Source organism: Pseudochaenichthys georgianus, chromosome 1, assembly GCF_902827115.2.
Source record: "Pseudochaenichthys georgianus chromosome 1, fPseGeo1.2, whole genome shotgun sequence".
NCBI lineage: Eukaryota > Metazoa > Chordata > Actinopteri > Perciformes > Channichthyidae > Pseudochaenichthys > Pseudochaenichthys georgianus.
In genome coordinates, this window is record NC_047503.1 from 42,762,905 (window position 1) to 42,787,348 (window position 24,444).

At 40.7% G+C, this 24,444-nt stretch overlaps 1 protein-coding gene across 1 annotated transcript; it reads left to right on the forward strand.

Annotated features, from left to right (window-relative positions):
- Positions 1-756: 756 nt before the first annotated feature.
- LOC117453045 (apoptosis-stimulating of p53 protein 2-like) lies at positions 757-18,501 on the forward strand. Its single transcript, XM_034091893.1, has 4 exons — positions 757-1,115; positions 17,359-17,506; positions 17,630-17,743; positions 18,323-18,501. The coding sequence occupies exons 1-4, from the start codon at positions 1,107-1,109 to the stop codon at positions 18,499-18,501; spliced, it is 450 nt and encodes a 149-aa protein (XP_033947784.1). The 5' UTR covers positions 757-1,106.
- Positions 18,502-24,444: the final 5,943 nt, after the last annotated feature.

Sequence of the window (24,444 nt, forward strand, 5' to 3'; positions counted from 1 at the left end):
ACACACACACACACACACACACACACACACACACACACACACACACACACACACACACACACATACTGAGAAAGGAGGAGGAGTTTGTTTCCGTTGCCAGGAGATCCTGGTGCCGAGTTGCGTCAAATCGAACATATTAAAACCGGAACATCGATATCAAGTCCTTCAAAAATAAAAGCGGGTAAACTGCAGAGCACAGAAACATCTACATAAATGACAAACATATTTTCAGACATGATGAGAGTCTGAAAGCCTAAACTGTGTCAATCAATTATTTTGATTCCACATTTATATGAAAATAAATGACTTTTTAATTTGTTTTGTATTTTCCACATTATCCATCATTTTCCATATAATTCAGAAATAGTAAAGACAAATATGAACTACCCTGTAAACTCATTGTTAGCGTAAATGTATTCTCTGATTATATATTTTCTTAGTATTCATTTCGCTGAGTATTTTATTATTTTCCTGCCTTTTTTATAACATTATAGAGAAACTTCCTGAATGTATTTCAACAACAGAATCACATTCTTTAAATGTGTATCCTTGTGTGAAAATGTATCTGTGCTATCCTGTAGTTTAATATTACTCCTGTTGCTGCTTTAAGATGAATCAATGAAATATACAATATCTCATCTTCTCGACAAATGGTTCTTTTATTCTGAAATCTCTCACCGGAAGAGGTATTCCCCTCCCTGGTGTGTGTTGACTGAATGGTTGTGACCCAAACACACACACACACAGTCAGACGGATCGTGGTCGTTGAGCAGGATTACCGCTAAGCAGGAGAGCTGCTCTTTGTGTTCCCATCATCAAAACTAACACACACTTATTCCTGCGAGCTGTCTCCTGCTAAATCTCCTCCGAAAACATCCTCTTTTTTTTTAATTATCCCACCTGTCCTCCAGAGGGATTGGACCTGCAGAGGGAAAGGCCCGCTGGGTCACTGCAACAGGTCGAGGAGGAAATAATAATAATTATAATAATGAGGATGCATGTGGTGTAAATGAAGCGAACGGAGGAGGAACACACACTTCAGAGGAGGAGGATGCTTTGATGGTTTCTGCTGCAGACTGGGTGCGACAGAGAGGGACACTGCCAACATGATGCCGGTGAGTGAGAAAACACATTTAGTTATCCACTCATACATGTTGGCTCTGTAACTGTCTCTATGATGACTGCCATGCAGGGGCAGTAACCTGAAGTGTATTTAGTGTTAATTCCACTGCTTTCCCAACAAAATCCCTTCAATTTGAGCCTATATTATAAATTAGAACCTCGTATCCTTACTAGGTAACATGTAAAAGAATGCAGTGTCTCTAACGGTTGAAATATATTGTATATGCAGATGTTTTAAATGATGATTTAATTCCAGATTGAGCTTCAGTGAACATGTTATTGAATGATTTGCATTGTCTTCATTTACTTGTATTCTGACAATACTGTGTTATCAAAGTGTAGAGGTCTGCAGCCGCCCTTTAGAGCACCGAGGTCATGTCCTTTTCAATTTATTTTGAAAAGTGTCAACTTGAGAATGAGTGATGGCGTTTATTCACATGTAGGTTTGTTGATAGGCTGATTACAGGATTTATAGACTCAGTATAATAACCAAAGTAGGAATATTTGGTTTTTCTCGAGCATGCTTTAAACAGCATTTAGACATTTCAGTGGAATACAAAAGACAGAAAACGAACAATAGAGACTGAACTTCCTTAACTGTCATCAAGGAGCATCCATTACAGTCAACTTTACCTACATAATAACCTAAACATTAACAGCTATGGTTCTTTAAACTCCACCTTATGACTGAACACCTCACTTGTTCTGGTGAGTCTTTACAGAGCAGTAGCCTACATAGATTTAGGAAATGTAATCGCACCTAATTTCTGGAATAAACGCATTTTATCTGACGGTCTCATCCACAGTGAAGTAAAAACATCACTTCCCGATCAATAACACGAGTGATCGCAGCACTTTACACGGTACTGATCTGATAAGGGAGACAGACTTGTGTTTGGGACCTGCTGTCGTTCAACACATGTCACGACCAGACGCTGTGTGTGAATCAGAACTAATAATAGAACAGCATTGTGCCATTGTCTCAGTATGGAGGTCCTCCCCTAGTGTCAACATGTTGTTGACCTTTTTATCCACACTGCAGTGCTGTCCTCTGAGTCACTGCAGCTGAACACTTTGACATTTGGCTCCTGGTTTGAGTCTTCGTCTCAGTCCTCTGTCCTGCCTAGTGTCCATGCTGAGAGTCTGTAATTATGCTCCATTGTTGAAGACATCTTCTGCTTTCTATTAGCCTCACTGCACCAACAAGTCCACTTTTTAAGCTTTAGGTGTGTCTGGTGCTCACCTGTACCGTCCAGAAACATCTTGTTTAAAACGTAAATATGCGCTAAAGCATGAAGTGTATGTCGTGAAGTGTAAAGGCTTTGATTAGTTTATCTGGGATGTTGTGTTAAAATTAGGGATGCCAGCGAATATTCGCTACAGTCTCCATAATCGAATATTATTTTTAAAAATCGAATTTTTTCTGGCTTAGTTTCAACCAAAATATATATAAATATATATATGCTAATAGTAATAGTATAATTAATAATTGTAAATGGTCATTGGTCACACCACCAGTTTGTTTTGCTGTTTTGGGGGGCGGTCGAATAATCGATTATTATTCGCCAGGGCTGCCGAATAATCGATTTTGATCATGGTCAGTTTCTGGCAACCCTAGTTAAAATCTGTTGTCACAAGGACAATAGTATACAGTTTTGTCCCAGAAATAACTGCGATATTTGTCACTTTAAGACCATTTTCCGCCACAGATAGTAATATCAAAGTTGCTTTATAATGCAAATACACCTTTTCAAAGATACAATGCACTTTAAAAACAATTGTACAGGCTACGCCCCGATAGTAACATAAACACAAAACAAACCAGAACCAAAATGACTTGAATTAAAGGACAAGATGTGTTATTCAATATTTTGTCTGATAGCCAACAAGTTCCCACTGAATGGTATATCTTTGAAACACACATCTGTACTTTTATTTTATTTTGAAACTGCTGAAACAGCTGCTCACTGTTGTTTTTAACAAAGAAACAGGAGGACATCGTTTGTGCGGATTAATCCACATGTGGCGCTGTAGTGAGTATTTGTGGCGGCAGGATGGTGTGTGTGGGATTGTGTTTTTTAATAGATTTTGGACAACAATGGAGCTCTTCGGTGCTAGACATAAGAAATATATTTGATACACGCATAACACTTCTAAGAGTTTACATGAACTATTGGTCTGAGTCTGAACGTGGGATTAGTTGATGAGAAGAAAGGAAATATAGAATATCCTCAGGTTTATCCTATCCTATAAACCCTGAACCCGTCACGGAGGGCAACACAAGGGTTGGAGGGTTTTTCAAAACGCCTTCAATCAAAGTCCAGTCCAGTATATTCAGCTTATCCAGAGGTCTTTTAAAGATAATCACACACGTGTCTTTACAAACATTTGCCCAGATCTACATGAACTTTAAACGCTAGAAGTCTGGGTACTAGTTTTTGTCAGAATCAGTCTTTAGAGCATGGATGTCAAACTCAATTTCATCTCGGGCCACATCAGCATTATCGCTGCACTCAAAGGGCCGGTTGTAACTTTAAGACTATACAAAAATACATATATAAATATTTAATATATATAAAATAATGTGTTATATATTACATTATTGGCTCTGCATTGATTATTATGGGATAGGGTAATAACTTCATAATTAACTACGTCTGAAAGCAGAAGTTTAGGGCAAATAATTGCAAGTCTCTTCGGTGGGAATTTCACAAAATGATTTAAAAAGAAAAGCCACATTCTGGAAAAAAGTTAAAAAAAAGTGACATTTTGAAAGAAAAATCAAATTCTGAGAAAAAAGGCATATTTCGAAAGAAAAAAAGTCAAATTCTGAAAAAAGGCATATTTGAGATGCATTGTGGGACATGTAGTTTATGGGCAACACTTCTGTAAATCAGCATTGATAATAAACATATTATATTTTTTCAGAGCTGTTGTGGGCCACATAAAATCAAGTCACGGGCCGGATTTGGCCCCCGGGCCTTGAGTTTGACACCCCTGCTTTAGAGGTACGCATGTGGAGATGTGTGTCACTGAAACTCAATGCAACTTGCAGAAACCAAATAATCATGGCACCAAAAATACAACACAAAGAAGGCGAGAGAACACTGAGAGAAAAAAACTGCTGTTGATTCCATGTTTAGGCAAATGCTGTGTCAGAACAGCCATGTTTGAAACATCACAATTACTGTACGCCCCAAAGTGAAATTGTTGGGATGCATTTGTGGCAGCAAATTAAATCTGTCGAGATGTGAACTGTCCAATGAGGCCTGAATGTCTTGAGAATCTAAAAAGTTTAATTCAAAGGCAGCGTTGGATAACATTGTGTGTAACGATCGATCTATCCAGATTGATATTGATTCAATCAAAGTGAAAGCATCAATACATATCATACACAAGGGCTCCTGTGGGGATTGTCCACAGTATCGAGTGTGTAAGTCGCTTTGGATAAAAGCGTCTAACAGGTGACATGTCATGTAATATCATCCTTAAGTTATGCTTTTATTTCGAGATGCCATCGTCTGTCGCTGATTCCCATTGGAGCAAACCTGTTTCTTTCAGAGCCCCGTACTCAAAGTGTCAAATCCTATTTTATTTGATATAAATCTCAGTGATTGTGTTAAATGTTCATATGATGGTGTTTCCTATCGACCGCAGCCTCCTGCATTGAATCAAATCGAAATGGCAGACTTTCTGAAATCAGCAAATATTGTTTCGTTTCCCAAAGAATAGCTTTCATATCTTTATTGTGGTGGAAGTTGTTATACATCCCTGCAGATAACACCGTTTGGTATTCAGCTGCGTGATCTTCCCCACGCATGTTAAATGATAAATGAGGAACATGATGAGATGTAGGAGGAAGGTGTGTTGAGGAACCTCGGAGCGCAACGAGGAAGCATTGAGCTTCTCTTTCCAGCATTACACGCCTTATTGTTATTCAGACTGTACCGTGTTATTCAGACTGTACCGTGTTATTCAGACTGTACCGTGTTATTCAGACTGTACCGTGTTACTCAGACTGTACCGTGTTACTCAGACTGTACCGTGTTATTCAGACTGTACCGTGTTATTCAGACTGTACCGTGTTATTCAGACTGTACCGTGTTATTCAGACTGTACCGTGTTATTCAGACTGTACCGTGTTACTCAGACTGTACCGTGTTATTCAGACTGTACCGTGTTATTCAGACTGTACCGTGTTACTCAGACTGTACCGTGTTATTCAGACTGTACCGTGTTACTCAGACTGTACCGTGTTATTCAGACTGTACCGTGTTATTCAGACTGTACCGTGTTATTCAGACTGTACCGTGTTATTCAGACTGTACCGTGTTATTCAGACTGTACCGTGTTACTCAGACTGTACCGTGTTATTCAGACTGTACCGTGTTACTCAGACTGTACCGTGTTACTCAGACTGTACCGTGTTATTCAGACTGTACCGTGTTATTCAGACTGTACCGTGTTATTCAGACTGTACCGTGTTATTCAGACTGTACTGTGTAACCTCCACACAATGACTGACATTCACAGTGCTGTCAGAAGTCAAAAGATTACAAAAATACTCGTGTCTAAAAATGAAGGTGGAAATGATACTGCAATAAAATGTTTCACATGCTTTTCTTTAGCCCACCCCGATCATTATACTCATCATCTTGCAGGCAGTGGAGCTCGCCTTGCTGCTTGGTAACTGTTGCCACAGTGACCAGAAACACACACACCCTCTCACATGCTGTTCAAGGTCGTGCAGCACCAGCATTGTGTCTGTATTCCTCACGCTTAATGCTGACGTTTATTTTTCACTCCTGACGGAAAGAAACCTCATATTTCGTTCCCGTGTCGGCGAGGATGCTGCGCGAGCTACACAGCAGGAAGCACCGAACAGATCCTGACCACTGGCGGTGAATCTAAATTGCTTTCACACCTGAAGCGGTTTGGTTTGGTCCTCTGTTTTATTCCGATTGTTTAGCATGGTTTGAAAAGAGGTTCATTGGACTGTGGTTCGGTCCAATCAATATAGAACCTCCCTGAACCCCTAACTAAACAAGAAACGTGTTTTTTCTCCAGTTTCTTTTTGTGATTATTCATAATAACACGTCTTCTAGGTGAAGTCATGACTAATACAACGTAGTCAGGCATTTTCTTGCGGAATCGTTTTGACACAAAGTGTACCTGCTCTTTGAGAATATGAACGTGTGAAAAAAGGCAACTGCATGTACCATTAGAAACCATAAAGGACACACATCTTACGTGTTATTTAAGAAAAAGGCTGCTGTGGATCACAACAGTACACAAGCATATTATATTTTGGTTTGAGTAAAATAAAATGGCGGCTGTGGCTCAGTGGAAGAGTGCTCGACTTTGAATCAGGGGGTAGCAAGTTGTGTCCCTGGGCAAGACCCTTCACCCCAAATGTCTCCTGTGGGGATCGTCCACAGTACTGAATGTATTTAAGTCGCTTTGGATAAAAGCGTCCAACAAATGACTTGTAATGTAATAAATAACCCAACAGTAATGCAACAAAAAGAAGCCTTACACAGGGTCGTAAGGGTTAATTGGTTGATTTGAATTTAGATAATTGATTGAAGTTGACCCATTAGTGAGCTGGTTTCATATTGATTCAGTGATTTGTATAGGAGGTCATTTGGTTCACTTCAACCTCGGTGCTGTACTCAGAGACAATTGGGAACTTCTTACGGCAATCTTTAACTTGATAGAAAAACAAATCGAACAAACTGGTGCTGTAATACGATTTGGTGAAACCACCGATCCTGGCAGTTGTATCGAGATGAAATTGAGCGGTGTCCGCCTCGTCTCTGGCTGCAACACTATATTATATATATATTTCTAGACAGAATTATGACTACCTACTTTTTTACACGGACCGTATCCAGCGCAGAATCAAATCACAACAACTGGATCTCACATGCGGGATATTCATTACTTTCCACGTGAGAACCACCACATTATCCTGGTGGTGTGGCTGCTGTAAGGCTAACGTATTACATTGTGTATTCAATGCAACAGTACGTGTTAACCATATGAAACCTGCATTAGCTGGATACACACCACTGGACTACTGTAACGCACTTCTCATTGGGATTCCTAGCAAGAACATCCAGAAGCTGCAATACATCCAAAACACCGCTGCGAGGATCCTGATGAGAGTGCGGAAGTACGGACACATCACACCCATCCTCAGATCACTGCACTGGCTCCCGGTCTCACTCAGGACTGACTACAAAATCACCCTCTTCCCTCATCAGTGCATATATGGAAATGCTCCCTCCGACATCAAGGACTTGCTCACCCCAAACCTCCACGAGGAACCTACGCTCAGTAAAGGCAAACCTCCTCATTCCACCAAGGACAACACTGAAGACCATGGGAGATCGAGCCTTCTGCTCCGCTGCTCCGAGACTGTCGCCCTCCCAAGCCAGCGGAGGACACCACAGACTGTGGAGGCTTTCAGAAAAGGCCTAAAAACGCATCTTTTTCGAATAGCCTTTAACTAGATTTTTAAAGCTTTTATTATGTTGTTTTAATTGTTTTTAAATTGGTTTTTATTGTTTTTGTTGTTTTGTTTCACCCTTTTTATTTTTTTTATTTTTTAGCACGTTTAGCAGTTTTGTTTACGCAAATGAAAAGTGCGCTTATAAATAAAATGTATTATTATTAACACGGATATATACTGTAGCTTTTAAGGTTTGCATTAAAACTGTAAACAGTCGACCTGACTTACCTTTCATTATGCAGCTTCAAATTGAATACAAACAATTAATATTGTATCTGATTCAAATGAACAAAGTCGTGCACGGTCGAGAGAAAACTGCAAATGCGTGCTTAATTTAATGAATGTTTAATACCAGTGTTTAACCAGATTGGACTAATGCGTTAATGCGTCTAAATCATAAATGATGGGGAGGCTTTTTCATCCCACTCTGCTGACATGATATGAAGGCAGCTCTAATCTGTTCAGCACAACATTAGGCACGTCAGTTGAATGCGGTAATGAACATGTTGGTGTTTGTCTGATAGACTTGGAGGCGTCTCATTAGAGAAGGCAGCAGGGAAGCTGAACGTTGATTGTTTTAATCAGTCGCTTCGTGGTGAACTTTGTACACAAACACACGGTGACATCCCAGACCTTAAAAACACAAGCTAATTAGAGACTGTTAGAAAACTGTGTAAATGGTCCCAATGTGCAACTGTAGTGTACAGCAGGCGACCAATCAGGAAGGGTTTCAGAGCCCAGTGTCAACAATAGTTCAGGACACGCATCCTGTGTTTATGTTGTTGTGTGTGTTGTGTGTGTGTGTGTGTGTGTGTGTGTGTGTGTGTGTGTGTGTGTGTGTGTGTGTGTGTGTGTGTGTGTGTGTGTGTGTGTGTGTGTGTGTGTGTGTGTGTGTGTGTGTGTGTGTGTGTGTGTGTGTGTGTGTGTGTGTGTGTGTGTGTGTGTGTGTGTGTGTGTGTGTGTGTGTGTGTGTGTGTGTGTGTGTGTGTGTGTGTGTGTGTGTGTGTGTGTGTGTGTGTGTGTGTGTGTGTGTGTGTGTGGCCTAGCATTACTATACTTGTGGGGACCTACATCTGTTTACATAGTCACGTGTGGTCTCCAGGAAATGCATGTAAGTCAATGTAATGGCCCCTGAAGTGCGTGCGTGCGTCGTTAATCCACTATTGGCGTGTCACGTGATTCTGTCGGCCATATGGCTCCAGCCGTCCACGTCGCCTACAAAACATTTGGGATGTGACCTGCAGCGTGCCAGCTGCCGCCGCAGCAGAAACAAGACCAGACACACCAGAACTGAGGCACAACATTTAACAGTTACATTTAATAAAACATGTAATTGATTTATTTATTATCAGCAAATTAATTTCTGTTGCAACACTGTTCGATGACTTTCCTCCTTATAACTTAAACGTTTTAGATTTGTGTTTGTTTGATAATGGTCAGATCTCCAAATTAGAGTCTTCTCTACAGTTAAAAAGATACGTTAGATTAGATAAGACCATTTGTGTTCATCCCCAGAGTGGTAATTCAGTTATCGCCTCAGCGCAAGGACAGAAGTAGTCAAAATAAAAGGATAAAGTCACAGTCGAGTCATTGATAGCTGAGTTTACACCAGAATGATATTTTATGAAGAAACTCTGATACATTTCACATCAAATGCATCACATTATTTCTGATGTGTTTTTTCACGAGGCCAATATGACTTACTGGTCTGCAGCGGTGTCATTGCAACTCTACAAAACCTACACTTCAGATACCATGACAACAACACTGTTTGTGTCCTCCTACTTTGAGTAATACATTTGGAAAGAAAATTCTAATAAATATTTTTTCTAATTTCACAGAAAAAGCCAACGTTTTAATCTCGACATGTTGATTAAGATCCCAAACTCTCCGACCTGCACGATGCATAGTCTGCCATCAGTGTGAGAATACGTAATATCAAATGATATCAAAGTGCTTTCTAAATGCAGCCATCTGCAGTTAACCACACACAAGGAACACTGAACACAGTGATTTTAAACATGCACAAAACATAATGGAAAATATTGCTTTGATAAGGGTTGAACAGAAACAGATGCTTATTAAATGATCTCTTTAAAAAGATGCATCGTCGTCATCATCATCATCATCATCATCATGAGCTGGTGTGTTCTAGTGGGATTACGGAGACGTCTCTGGTTGTTTTGAAGGAGCTGTTGATGTTTTCAGACAGGACATTAGTGCTTCATTAATGTCCTTCCTCTCAGCAGAGGGTGTGTGGGCTGCTGGACGGCATTAAGCTGCGTGATGCTGCGCTAATTCCTGCTGGATTAAGAGCCGGGAGTTTAACGAAGCCTCGGACTGATGACAGAGAGACAGGCAGGCAGACAGACAGACAGATAGATAGATAGATAGATAGATAGAACAGGCAGACAGACAGACAGACAGACGGACGGACGGACAGATAGATAGAACAGGCAGGCAGACAGACAGACAGACAGACAGACAGATAGATAGATAGATAGAACAGACAGATAGATAGATAGATAGATAGATAGATAGATAGATAGATAGATGCAGACAGGCAGACAGACGGACAGACTCTCTGGTGTCTTATATCTTGTGTTTCAGCTTCCGGTCGTTAGGTTAAATGTCACCTGTTTCTGGATGTTGATCTGCGTCTCTTTATATCTGTATATATTGTAGATAAGAGGATCTTAAAGCAAAACTTAAAGGGTCACTGACGGCTGGATTAAGATCAGGCATGTCATCTCGCTTCATCGTGACACACACGCCTACTTTAACCACATCAATGAGAAGCAGAAGAAAAGGAAGCCAGCAGATTAGTGTGGTTGTATTAAGGCTGAATGTATTGTTATTAGACAAATGTCAGGGCATTATATTTTGGGATATTGTAATAGATGTGTCTTTTCCTGTTTTTAAAGGCAGCATTAAAGCCATCCTCTAAAATTAACCAGACCGTTCGAGCCGTTCTGATATTTGCATTTCCACACTTATTAGTAAAAAAACTCACCTTTTCAGAACTGCTTTTAATCTGTAATTCATGTTGGTGTTTTACATATTTCAAGTGTCTTGTTTTAACTGTGTTTATACATTTTTACTTTCTGTCTTTGAGTTTCAAGAGAAGCGATCTATAAATAATGCATTATTATTAGTCATTATTTCCACATTACTGATGATTATTTACCAAAAGCCCCATTGTATAACATCTATAACATCTATAATATTGTTGCGATATCAATAGATGTATTTAATAAAATAATATCTTGATGTTTGATTTTCTCCTTGTTCGCTGCCAAGCCCAGGATGTACAATAAGCTGTGACTGATCACACATAAATGCGTACAACTCCTAAATCAACGTATTGTTTTTATCATTAGATAAAACTAAGTTGAATGATAACGTTAGCACCCTAAATGTATGTAATATGCAGAGTTTCCATATTTACATCTTCATTTTAGCATAAATTGTCCACAAATGTTTTTCACATGTTAGTCGTTTAGTTGTTTTTGCCTTAAAAAATGTTTCAAAAATGTTAGAACTTGGAGACTTTCCAGTGTTTCCTCAACAAAATCAAGAAAAGTAAAAAATGTGGTTGCATATCTTTTCCCATATTTACATTGTTTTTGCCAATATCACAGTATGCTAAATACACTAATGTAGTTTTGCTTTTTGAATAACCAAGGTTGAAAGGAGATGTTTGAAATAGTTTTAAATGGCTCTGCAGCGTAATATTTGTATTTAAACTGCACAATAGAGATGTCCCGATCCGATCGGGGATCGGAGCCGATCACGTGATTTTCAAAAGATCGGAATCGGGAGAAAAAAATCTGGGATTTAAAAAAACATTTTTAGAAGATATTTTTATTTTATTTAATGTTACAAAACAAAAATGACCATGTTCACGTCTTAAAGTCATCCTGAGGCCTTAGTTTTGGTTTAAAGTTTCACAACATCTTGTATGTGTTGCTTTCTTTGGGCTTGTTTTCAGACCTGGTTGCTTATTCCTCTCAAAGCTGGCAACAGAGTGGGCGCAGTGTCTCATAGTAGCAGCAAGCTAACGAGAGGCTACGTCCAGCTGGTGACTCTGGAGTCCGGACAGAGAAAATGTCAGGAGTTTGGAAGTATTATAAAATTGAAAGCGAAGGCAGTGTAACAGCCAGATGCAATGTTTGCAAGGCGGAGGTTCCGCGTGGTGGAAAGAACAGAGCTACGTTCAACACGACCAATCTAATACGCCACCTGAGAAACAAACGCCAACAACAACACGGCGAGTACACAGCGGCCACTCGGGGAACGGCACTGAAACAACCGACACTTTCAGAGACTTTCAAAAGGAAAGAGAAACTGCCCCAGAACAGAGAAAAGGCCAACACAATAACAGCCAAGATAGCTGAACTCATCGCGTTGGATGACCAGCCGTTATCGGTTACTTTTTTCTCTTAATGCATTGCATAAAGATCGGATCGGGAAAAATCGGTATCGGCAGATTGTCAAAATCAAATGATCGGAATCGGATCGGGAGCAAAAAAAGGTGATCGGGACATCCCTACTGCACAACAATGCATGAACAACACCAACACAACCCTAGCTTCAATAACAATACTTAAAGGGCCCATGTCATGCTTTTCCGGTTATCACCCGTCCCCCTGTGTTATGAAGCTTTGTCTGCATGTAATCGGTCTGCAGAGTCACAAACCCTCAAAGTACATCCTGTAGCGAGTGAAACTCTAACACAGAAAAGACCTGTCTGTGCTGCCCCAGAACGCCTCGTTGGAGATTTCTCTTTTTCCATTGTTTACTTCTTGGGTACAGTGACGTATTTCGGGTATTGTGACGTAACGTAACGTAATTTGGACCAATCTGCGGAGCCGTTGCGTTGCGTCCGCGGAGCCGTTACGTTTGGACCAATCCGCGGACTTCCTCACACACACACTCCGCTGGGTTTCGCGCTGTCTCGCAGACCGCCACTGGGCTCATATGGAGGGGGGGGCAGGAGCTCCAACAAGCCGTGTAGGACAGAGAGTGAATACACATACTATACAGAGATGCTGTGAGAAACCAATGTGAGTTTGGAAAATTGCACAATATAAATCTATTCTAGTAGAGCTCAACATGGAATTATGATCAGTAGAAATGGCCATGCCATGGGACCTTTAAGGGTCGGACCTCTTGACCCAGTACTGTCCGGTAAAATCTATTTTTTATTTATTTCTTAATTCATTTCCGAGCCCACAGAGCTCTCTGACGGTTATTCGCTGCCGGCTTAAATTCAGCGATGTGTCACTAAACGGTCGGTTGGGTCGACCTCTTGACTCCAGCCGTGACCTTTGACACACTTTCATATAGGATTAACAATGGGCATGCAATTAGCATGTTAGCACGTAGCTCCGTGTTTCTTTAAGATAAAGTCTTAAATCAGACACGCAGCGTGACTTTTACTGTTCTGGTGGATCTCTGAATAATATCACAAAGCAAAACCTCTCGAGTCAAGTCCTCCAGCGGTTTCACTTTAAAGTCAGAAATGAAAAAGGAGAAATAAATGTTTATTCAGGATGCTTTCAGATACTTTTAAATCTCTCTCTTTTGATTGATTTCTGTTGGTATTAAAAGTGTTTTATTACTAAAGTTTGATTCGATTCTCACATATATATTTTTTTAAACATTTAAACGGATCACAATTGGAAAAAAGCACATTATGTTTTGCTGCCATTTTAACATAGTTCTGTCTTTTCAATTCCATTACCTTTGTATATATATTTTTAAGACACCAGTGCCTTGAGTGACGAGACAGAGTTCAATAGGGGGGGACGGAGGGAATGACACATGGTAAATGCTCCCAGGCCGGATAATTCCCCTAACATTTTAGTCAGAAATGTAGTCCTAAAAATGAAAGTTAAGTTAAACAACATATTTTTGTTCCACACACACCTTCAGCCTGTACTCGGGGCATCTTGTTTTTCTATAACCAGCCTCACTGACGACAGGAGGTCCCCCCCAGCCCCCACCCCTGTTGTCGTCCTGAGGGACAGACCTCTCCTCGCTGCGCTCTGATTGGCTGCCGGGTTTCCTGTTCGACCTCAGTTTGGTGACTGACGGCAGTGACCCATTTCATCTGCATCAACCTGCTCCATTTTCCTCCAGAGCTGCATGTAGGACAGCTAATTCCTCTCCGCCACTTAGTCTCTGTTGATTTCATTATTTTTAAAGAAGGAGGGACTTTACACGGAGATAAAAACATTGGTTCAATTACTTCAGCTGACGCTTTAGCACGAGGAATCTCCTCTGAATCTCCTCTGCAGACCATCAAATCAGGACAATAACAATATTGCATCTTATTTAAAGAGCACCTTTAATAGCACTCAAAAACACATCATATTTACAATTTTAACTTATTATTATACACTTATGGTATTAAGTGATGCCCTGTCTTAATATAGCACTTAATTTCCCTTTGCTTCTCAGAGTCCACAGTGAATCCCTTTCAGTTTAAATGTGACGGATCTCAGAAAGTTAATATTACCTTAAAAAACCTCAGAGTATTAAGGATTTAAAAAGCCAATCATTTAGCATTGCTCTCACCGTTGTTGGCTCTCCATGCCAACTTCTCTCTGCCAGTTCTCTGTTAAATAAATATGTTCTCAGGAATAAACAAACCCGCTCCAATTCCTCCTCCTTTCATGCAGTCGTCATGAATCTCTTGTCATTATTCTGAATACTTTTTTAGCCATATTAGAGACTTTGAGTTATATACCTCAACACATATTTGATGGATTGCTACAAAATCTTGTTTCGATATTCCTGATGCTCCCAACAATATGACATGTACTGTACATATACATCCTTCGACATTTTTATGGTTTTCAATAGAAATTCTGACGATTTATTGGATGGATTATGATGAACATGCATCCTCTTTTTTGATTACTTTAAATACATCTTTCATATAGTACAATTAGAAACATTTTGGACTGTAGTCTCTTGTTTAACTTTTAAAGTAACTTAACATTAAATCCACCTTTTCAGTGAGTAAATTAGGAACACAGTTACTTTATTATATTCTCAACTAAACGTGCCTCTATAGCAGGGCCGGCCCTGACCAATTTGCTGCCCGAGGCAAGATTTTAGCTGGCCTCTAATCGCGCACTAAAACCATTATTTAAAAAAAAAGAACAATTTCACATAAACCTTTTACTGGGACTGGGGCAGTTCAACTTGATTTTGGGGGGGGTGTATGCCATAGTTTATGGGCGCTGTACGCAATATAGGCGTAGTTCTATTAGTATAAGATAATAAGATGTACTTTGTTGATCCAAAATCGGGAAATTGTGTTGTTATGAAATAAAACATTTTTTTTTTTTTTATTTCTAACTTTTTTTTTTTTTCTCCCTAATTTTCGGCGCCCCCTATGGGTTGATGCGCCCTTAGCATTCGCCTATACTGCCTATGCCGAGGGCCGGCCCTGCTCTATAGTATTCATCACAACCACATTTCTTTGCCTCATACATCCGTAGTAAAAGGTTCATTAAACATTATGTTCACAGCTGTCTGGATTACAACCTCACAAAGAGGGTGGGAATAATTAGACAAGTTAGAGTTGAGGTCTGAAGTTTAATGTAGTTGTTATACTGAAACCTTTCATCACTTTGTTTGTAGATACATGGTTTCCTGACAAAATTGACAATGCCTCCATTGTGGTGGAAAGACGCCAGATTTATTTTAGGCTGGATGGAAGCAGCTCAAAGACCGACCAGACGGAGCTGAAGGCACACAATAAAAACACAGTGTCTCTTTCACAACTTTAGAAACCATGAAGGACAATTTACATTTATCGGTTTTCTACCACAAAGCCAAATCCACTTGTCCCTGCATTTATTCACCCGTGCATTAGAAACTAGATGTACCTGCTTTCTTATTTCACTTCAGTGGTTCCCGAATAGAGGTTTTATACATAAGCTTCATTTCAACCTGAGCCGACAGCGTCTGCATGTAAATGAGGTTGCAGTCAGTTTGAGAAAGGTCAAAGAAGACTGCTCATTTTCAAATGACACCAAGTGGAACGAGGTTAATGCGAAGACGAGGATTGAGCTCAGGACAGTCGGATTGAAGGTTGGAGTCCACATAAAGAGCATGTGTATGCAGCCATTGAGCAAATCATCTCGAAAACACCACCTTCTCTGGATAGATAACACATTGAGCGCTGCCTCCTGCAGGTTGGTGGCTGTGGGAGGAGATCTGGATCTTAGCCTGATAGCAGATACCCAGCTGGAGTAACAGATGGCCCGCTGCATCATGGGAGTTATGTCCACACATATCTGTTATAGTCTTAAATAGCACAGGAAGCCATAGAGGTGAAGAGCGCAGGTTGAGCGAATCACATCTATCATCAATCAATGTTTATTTATATAGCCCAATATCACAAATGTTACATTTGTCTCAGTGGTCTTCACAGTGTGTACAGAATATCAGTATGACAATACGACACCCTCTGTCCTTAGACCCTCACATCGTACAGGGAAAAACTTCCAGAGAAAACCCACAGTTTAAAGGGAAAAATGGGAGAAACCTCAGGGAGAGCAACAGAGGAGGGATCCCTCTCCCAGGACGGACAGACGTGCAATAGATGCCGTGTGTAAATTGAAAAGATAATACATTTACAACGTAGGTAGTCCAAATGTTTGGAAATGCATGTGTGTGTAATAAAAAGATGAATCCACGAGGATGTCAACAATCCTGTGGGAGCCTTCAGAGAAGTAGTATGGTGAGAGTCAAGCAGGACCGCATTGATAGGTTTAGCCACGACTCGAAGCCCAGGACTCAGCTCCAGGACTCAGGATAGAGGATCCAGGACTCAGGATAGAGGATCCAGGACACACGACCACAGCAACAGGATCAGCCTCGACTCAGGATCCCGGCGTAGATATGGACACCAAAAAGAAATGTGGGCGAAGCTGGGTTATTCGGAACATGAGAGTACACAGGTACAGACAGACACAAGGAGGAAGTAAGGTGTCCCCCGACAGTCTAAGCCTATAGCAGCTAAACTAACGTGTCTATACATGCACTCCCTTAGGATAGGTTGAGGGGAAGGGGTAGCAAGTAAGAAGTAGGAAACAGAGGTGGGCACACACAGGTTTAACTATCAACACAATCTGACAGAGAACGTGCAAATGTTTTAAAGGAACAGGTTTTATTTTGTTTGCCGTCCTGCGTGTCGCCCATTTATTAACATTATTTATTGGTTCAAATGCTGTGTGAGAAGACTATTTTGTTAATTTGAAAACGTATCCAAATTGTGAACACTGCTGATCCTGGGCATCTTTTTTGGGTGTGATTGAGCGTTCTTGGTCTCCTTGGTTTTAACAGGAGTTGACATGGTTCCGATCAAATGTAATCAGCAATATCATTTGCCAAACATTCACAATTATTTTGGCCGACGAGAAATGCTCACTGATGGATTTCAACAATCTTGTGCACAAAATGAAGTAGAAGATTTTGCACGAATATAGAGAGCCTTACATATCTGCATACATATCATATTTTATATATGTTTGGGTATCTATATAAATAGAGAGTCTAGAGAAATCTTGGAATCCACTGATAATTTCTCAAAAGAAAAATCTTCTCAGTGTTGCGAAAGCTCAAACCTTTGATGCGGAAATCTGTGCCAAAAATATATTCCACCTTAACTTTTGTATCATGTGTCTGCTGTGTGTGTGTAGATGTTCCTCACCGTGTACCTCAGCAACAACGACCAGCACTTCAACGAGGTCCCCATCACGCCGGAGACGCTGTGCAGGGACGTGGTGGAGCTCTGCAAGGAGCCCGGGGAGGGCGAGTGCTACCTGGCCGAGATGTGGAGGGGCTCCGGTGAGTTTAACTATTACATCTAAACACCACCACATGTTTGAACAGTCGACATAAATGCACATTAACTTCCAGGTTTATGATCTTTTCTGCGTTCCCAGATTAACAGTATGTTTTTCTAATCAGAACATATCGTTGGAGATGGGGAGCGGATGTTCGAGGTTTTGCAGAAATGCGGGCAGCAGAGGGGGGAGGTGCGTTACCTCCTGCGTCACCAAAGCGCTCCAGGGCGAGAGTCAGGTATGAAAACACCTGCCGTGTCTCTACATGGTAAACCGGCGAGGCATTGTCGCTGCCTCCCCCTCTGGTTGCTCCAGGGTTCTCCTCCAAACTCCTCACACATTGCGATAAACAACCGGTGACTCCCTGTGTGTCCGATAGGTGATATGAGGCTGGATGTATAGGAGGTCATTTGGTTCACTTCAACCTCGGTGCTGTACTCAGAGCAATTGGGAACTTCTTACGGCAATCTTTAACTTGATAGAAAAACAATCGAACAAACTGGTGCTGTAATACGATTTGGGTGAAACCACCGATCCTGGCAGTTGTATCGAGATGAAATTGAGCGGTGTCCGCCTCGTCTCTGCTGCACACACTATATATATAATTTCTAGACAGAATTATGACTACCTACTTTTTTACACGGACCGTATCCAGCGCAGAATCAAATCACAACAACTGGATCTCACATGCGGGATATTCAGTACTTTCACGTGAGAACCACCACATTATCCTGGTGGTGTGGCTGCTGTAAGGCTAACGTATTACATTGTGTATTCAATGCAACAGTACGTGTTAACCATATGAAACCTGCATTAGCTGGATACACACCACTGGACTACTGTAACGCACTTCTCATTGGGATTCCTAGCAAGAACATCCAGAAGCTGCAATACATCCAAAACACCGCTGCGAGGATCCTGATGAGAGTGCGAAGTACGGGACACATCACACCCACTCAGATCACTGCACTGGCTCCCGGTCTCACTCAGGACTGACTACAAAATCACCCTCTTCCCTCATCAGTGCATATATGGAAATGCTCCCTCCGACAATCAAGGACTTGCTCACCCCAAACCTCCACGAGGAACCTACGCTCAGTAAAGGCAAACCTCCTCATTCCACCAAGGACAACACTGAAGACCATGGGAGATCGAGCCTTCTGCTCCGCTGCTCCGAGACTGTCGCCCTCCCAAGCCAGCGGAGGACACCACAGACTGTGGAGGCTTTCAGAAAGGCCTAAAAACGCATCTTTTTCGAATAGCCTTTAACTAGATTTTTAAAGCTTTTATTATGTTGTTTTAATTGTTTTTAAATTGGTTTTTATTGTTTTGTTGTTTTGTTTCACCTTTTTATTTTTTTTATTTTTTAGCACGTTAGCAGTTTTGTTTACGCAAATGAAAAGTGCGCTTATAAATAAATGTATTATTATTAACACGGATATATACTGTAGCTTTTATAGGTTTGCATTAAAACTGTAAACAGTCGACCTGACTTACCCTTTCATTATGCAGCTTCAAATTGAATACAAACAATTAATATTGTATCTGATTCAAATGAACAAAGTCGTGCACGGTCGAGAGAAAACTGCAAATGCGTGCTTAATTTAATGAATGTTTAATACCAGTGTTTAACCAGATTGGACTAATGCGTTAATGCGTCTAAATCATAAATGATGGGGAGGCTTTTTAATCCCACTCTGCTGGACATGATATGAAGCAAGCTCTAATCTGTTCAGCACAAATTAGGCACGTCAGTTGAATGCGGGTAATGAAACATGTTGGTGTTTTGTCTGATAGACTTGGAGGCGTCTCATTAGAGAAGGCAGCAGGGAAGCTGAACGTTGATTGTTTTAATCAGTCGCTTCGTGGTGAACTTTGTACACAAACACACGGTGACATCCCAGACCTTAAACACACAAGCTAATTAGAGACTGTTAGAAAACCTGTGTAAATGGTCCCAATGTGCAACTGTAGTGTACAGCAGGCGACCAATCAGGAAGGGTTTCAGAGCCCAGTGTCAACAATAGTTCAGGACAGCATCCTGTGTTTATGTTGTTGTGTGTGTGTGTGTGGTGTGTGTGTGTGTGTGTGTGTGTGTGTGTGTGTGTGTGTGTGTGTGGTGTGTGTGTGTGTGTGTGGGTGTGTGTGTGTGTGTGTTGTGTGTGTGTGTGTGTGTGTGTGTGTGTGTGTGTGTGTGTGTGTGTGGTGTGTGTGTGTGTGTGTGTGTGGTGTGTGTGTGTGTGTGTGTGTGTGTGGTGTGTGTGTGTGTGTGTGTGTGTGTGTGTGTGTGTGTGCCTAGCATTACTATACTTGTGGGGACCTACATCTGTTTACATAGTCACGTGTGGTCTCCAGGAAATGCATGTAAGTCAATGTAATGGCCCCTGAAGTGCGTGCGTGCGTCGTTAATCCACTATTGGCGTGTCACGTGATTCTGTCGGCCATATGGCTCCAGCCGTCCACGTCGCCTACAAAACATTTGGGATGTGACCTGCAGCGTGCCAGCTGCCGCCGCAGCAGAAACAAGACCAGACACACCAGAACTGAGGCACAACATTTAACAGTTACATTTAATAAAACATGTAATTGATTTATTTATTATCAGCAAATTAATTTCTGTTGCAACACTGTTCGATGACTTTCCTCCTTATAACTTAAACGTTTTAGATTTGTGTTTGTTTGATAATGGTCAGATCTCCAAATTAGAGTCTTCTCTACAGTTAAAAAGATACGTTAGATTAGATAAGACCATTTGTGTTCATCCCCAGAGTGGTAATTCAGTTATCGCCTCAGCGCAAGGACAGAAGTAGTCAAAATAAAAGGATAAAGTCACAGTCGAGTCATTGATAGCTGAGTTTACACCAGAATGATATTTTATGAAGAAACTCTGATACATTTCACATCAAATGCATCACATTATTTCTGATGTGTTTTTTCACGAGGCCAATATGACTTACTGGTCTGCAGCGGTGTCATTGCAACTCTACAAAACCTACACTTCAGATACCATGACAACAACACTGTTTGTGTCCTCCTACTTTGAGTAATACATTTGGAAAGAAAATTCTAATAAATATTTTTTCTAATTTCACAGAAAAAGCCAACGTTTTAATCTCGACATGTTGATTAAGATCCCAAACTCTCCGACCTGCACGATGCATAGTCTGCCATCAGTGTGAGAATACGTAATATCAAATGATATCAAAGTGCTTTCTAAATGCAGCCATCTGCAGTTAACCACACACAAGGAACACTGAACACAGTGATTTTAAACATGCACAAAACATAATGGAAAATATTGCTTTGATAAGGGTTGAACAGAAACAGATGCTTATTAAATGATCTCTTTAAAAAGATGCATCGTCGTCATCATCATCATCATCATGAGCTGGTGTGTTCTAGTGGGATTACGGAGACGTCTCTGGTTGTTTTGAAGGAGCTGTTGATGTTTTCAGACAGGACATTAGTGCTTCATTAATGTCCTTCCTCTCAGCAGAGGGTGTGTGGGCTGCTGGACGGCATTAAGCTGCGTGATGCTGCGCTAATTCCTGCTGGATTAAGAAGCCGGGAGTTTAACGAAGCCTCGGACTGATGACAGAGAGACAGGCAGGCAGACAGACAGACAGATAGATAGATAGATAGATAGATAGAACAGGCAGACAGACAGACAGACAGACGGACGGACGGACAGATAGATAGAACAGGCAGGCAGACAGACAGACAGACAGACAGACAGATAGATAGATAGATAGAACAGACAGATAGATAGATAGATAGATAGATAGATAGATAGATAGATAGATGCAGACAGGCAGACAGACGGACAGACTCTCTGGTGTCTTATATCTTGTGTTTCAGCTTCCGGTCGTTAGGTTAAATGTCACCTGTTTCTGGATGTTGATCTGCGTCTCTTTATATCTGTATATATTGTAGATAAGAGGATCTTAAAGCAAAACTTAAAGGGTCACTGACGGCTGGATTAAGATCAGGCATGTCATCTCGCTTCATCGTGACACACACGCCTACTTTAACCACATCAATGAGAAGCAGAAGAAAAGGAAGCCAGCAGATTAGTGTGGTTGTATTAAGGCTGAATGTATTGTTATTAGACAAATGTCAGGGCATTATATTTTGGGATATTGTAATAGATGTGTCTTTTCCTGTTTTTAAAGGCAGCATTAAAGCCATCCTCTAAAATTAACCAGACCGTTCGAGCCGTTCTGATATTTGCATTTCCACACTTATTAGTAAAAAAACTCACCTTTTCAGAACTGCTTTTAATCTGTAATTCATGTTGGTGTTTTACATATTTCAAGTGTCTTGTTTTAACTGTGTTTATACATTTTTACTTTCTGTCTTTGAGTTTCAAGAGAAGCGATCTATAAATAATGCATTATTATTAGTCATTATTTCCACATTACTGATGATTATTTACCAAAAGCCCCATTGTATAACATCTATAACATCTATAATATTGTTGCGATATCAATAGATGTATTTAATAAAATAATATCTTGATGTTTGATTTTCTCCTTGTTCGCTGCCAAGCCCAGGATGTACAATAAGCTGTGACTGATCACACATAAATGCGTACAACTCCTAAATCAACGTATTGTTTTTATCATTAGATAAAACTAAGTTGAATGATAACGTTAGCACCCTAAATGTATGTAATATGCAGAGTTTCCATATTTACATCTTCATTTTAGCATAAATTGTCCACAAATGTTTTTCACATGTTAGTCGTTTAGTTGTTTTTGCCTTAAAAAATGTTTCAAAAATGTTAGAACTTGGAGACTTTCCAGTGTTTCCTCAACAAAATCAAGAAAAGTAAAAAATGTGGTTGCATATCTTTTCCCATATTTACATTGTTTTTGCCAATATCACAGTATGCTAAATACACTAATGTAGTTTTGCTTTTGAATAACCAAGGTTGAAAGGAGATGTTTGAAATAGTTTTAAATGGCTCTGCAGCGTAATATTTGTATTTAAACTGCACAATAGAGATGTCCCGATCCGATCGGGGATCGGAGCCGATCACGTGATTTTCAAAAGATCGGAATCGGGAGAAAAAAATCTGGGATTTAAAAAAACATTTTTAGAAGATATTTTTATTTTATTTAATGTTACAAAACAAAAATGACCATGTTCACGTCTTAAAGTCATCCTGAGGCCTTAGTTTTGGTTTAAAGTTTCACAACATCTTGTATGTGTTGCTTTCTTTGGGCTTGTTTTCAGACCTGGTTGCTTATTCCTCTCAAAGCTGGCAACAGAGTGGGCGCAGTGTCTCATAGTAGCAGCAAGCTAACGAGAGGCTACGTCCAGCTGGTGACTCTGGAGTCCGGACAGAGAAAATGTCAGGAGTTTGGAAGTATTATAAAATTGAAAGCGAAGGCAGTGTAACAGCCAGATGCAATGTTTGCAAGGCGGAGGTTCCGCGTGGTGGAAAGAACAGAGCTACGTTCAACACGACCAATCTAATACGCCACCTGAGAAACAAACGCCAACAACAACACGGCGAGTACACAGCGGCCACTCGGGGAACGGCACTGAAACAACCGACACTTTCAGAGACTTTCAAAAGGAAAGAGAAACTGCCCCAGAACAGAGAAAAGGCCAACACAATAACAGCCAAGATAGCTGAACTCATCGCGTTGGATGACCAGCCGTTATCGGTTACTTTTTTCTCTTAATGCATTGCATAAAGATCGGATCGGGAAAAATCGGTATCGGCAGATTGTCAAAATCAAATGATCGGAATCGGATCGGGAGCAAAAAAAGGTGATCGGGACATCCCTACTGCACAACAATGCATGAACAACACCAACACAACCCTAGCTTCAATAACAATACTTAAAGGGCCCATGTCATGCTTTTCCGGTTATCACCCGTCCCCCTGTGTTATGAAGCTTTGTCTGCATGTAATCGGTCTGCAGAGTCACAAACCCTCAAAGTACATCCTGTAGCGAGTGAAACTCTAACACAGAAAAGACCTGTCTGTGCTGCCCCAGAACGCCTCGTTGGAGATTTCTCTTTTTCCATTGTTTACTTCTTGGGTACAGTGACGTATTTCGGGTATTGTGACGTAACGTAACGTAATTTGGACCAATCTGCGGAGCCGTTGCGTTGCGTCCGCGGAGCCGTTACGTTTGGACCAATCCGCGGACTTCCTCACACACACACTCCGCTGGGTTTCGCGCTGTCTCGCAGACCGCCACTGGGCTCATATGGAGGGGGGGGCAGGAGCTCCAACAAGCCGTGTAGGACAGAGAGTGAATACACATACTATACAGAGATGCTGTGAGAAACCAATGTGAGTTTGGAAAATTGCACATTATAAATCTATTCTAGTAGAGCTCAACATGGAATTATGATCAGTAGAAATGGCCATGCCATGGGACCTTTAAGGGTCGGACCTCTTGACCCAGTACTGTCCGGTAAAATCTATTTTTTATTTATTTCTTAATTCATTTCCGAGCCCACAGAGCTCTCTGACGGTTATTCGCTGCCGGCTTAAATTCAGCGATGTGTCACTAAACGGTCGGTTGGGTCGACCTCTTGACTCCAGCCGTGACCTTTGACACACTTTCATATAGGATTAACAATGGGCATGCAATTAGCATGTTAGCACGTAGCTCCGTGTTTCTTTAAGATAAAGTCTTAAATCAGACACGCAGCGTGACTTTTACTGTTCTGGTGGATCTCTGAATAATATCACAAAGCAAAACCTCTCGAGTCAAGTCCTCCAGCGGTTTCACTTTAAAGTCAGAAATGAAAAAGGAGAAATAAATGTTTATTCAGGATGCTTTCAGATACTTTTAAATCTCTCTCTTTTGATTGATTTCTGTTGGTATTAAAAGTGTTTTATTACTAAAGTTTGATTCGATTCTCACATATATATTTTTTAAACATTTAAACGGATCACAATTGGAAAAAAGC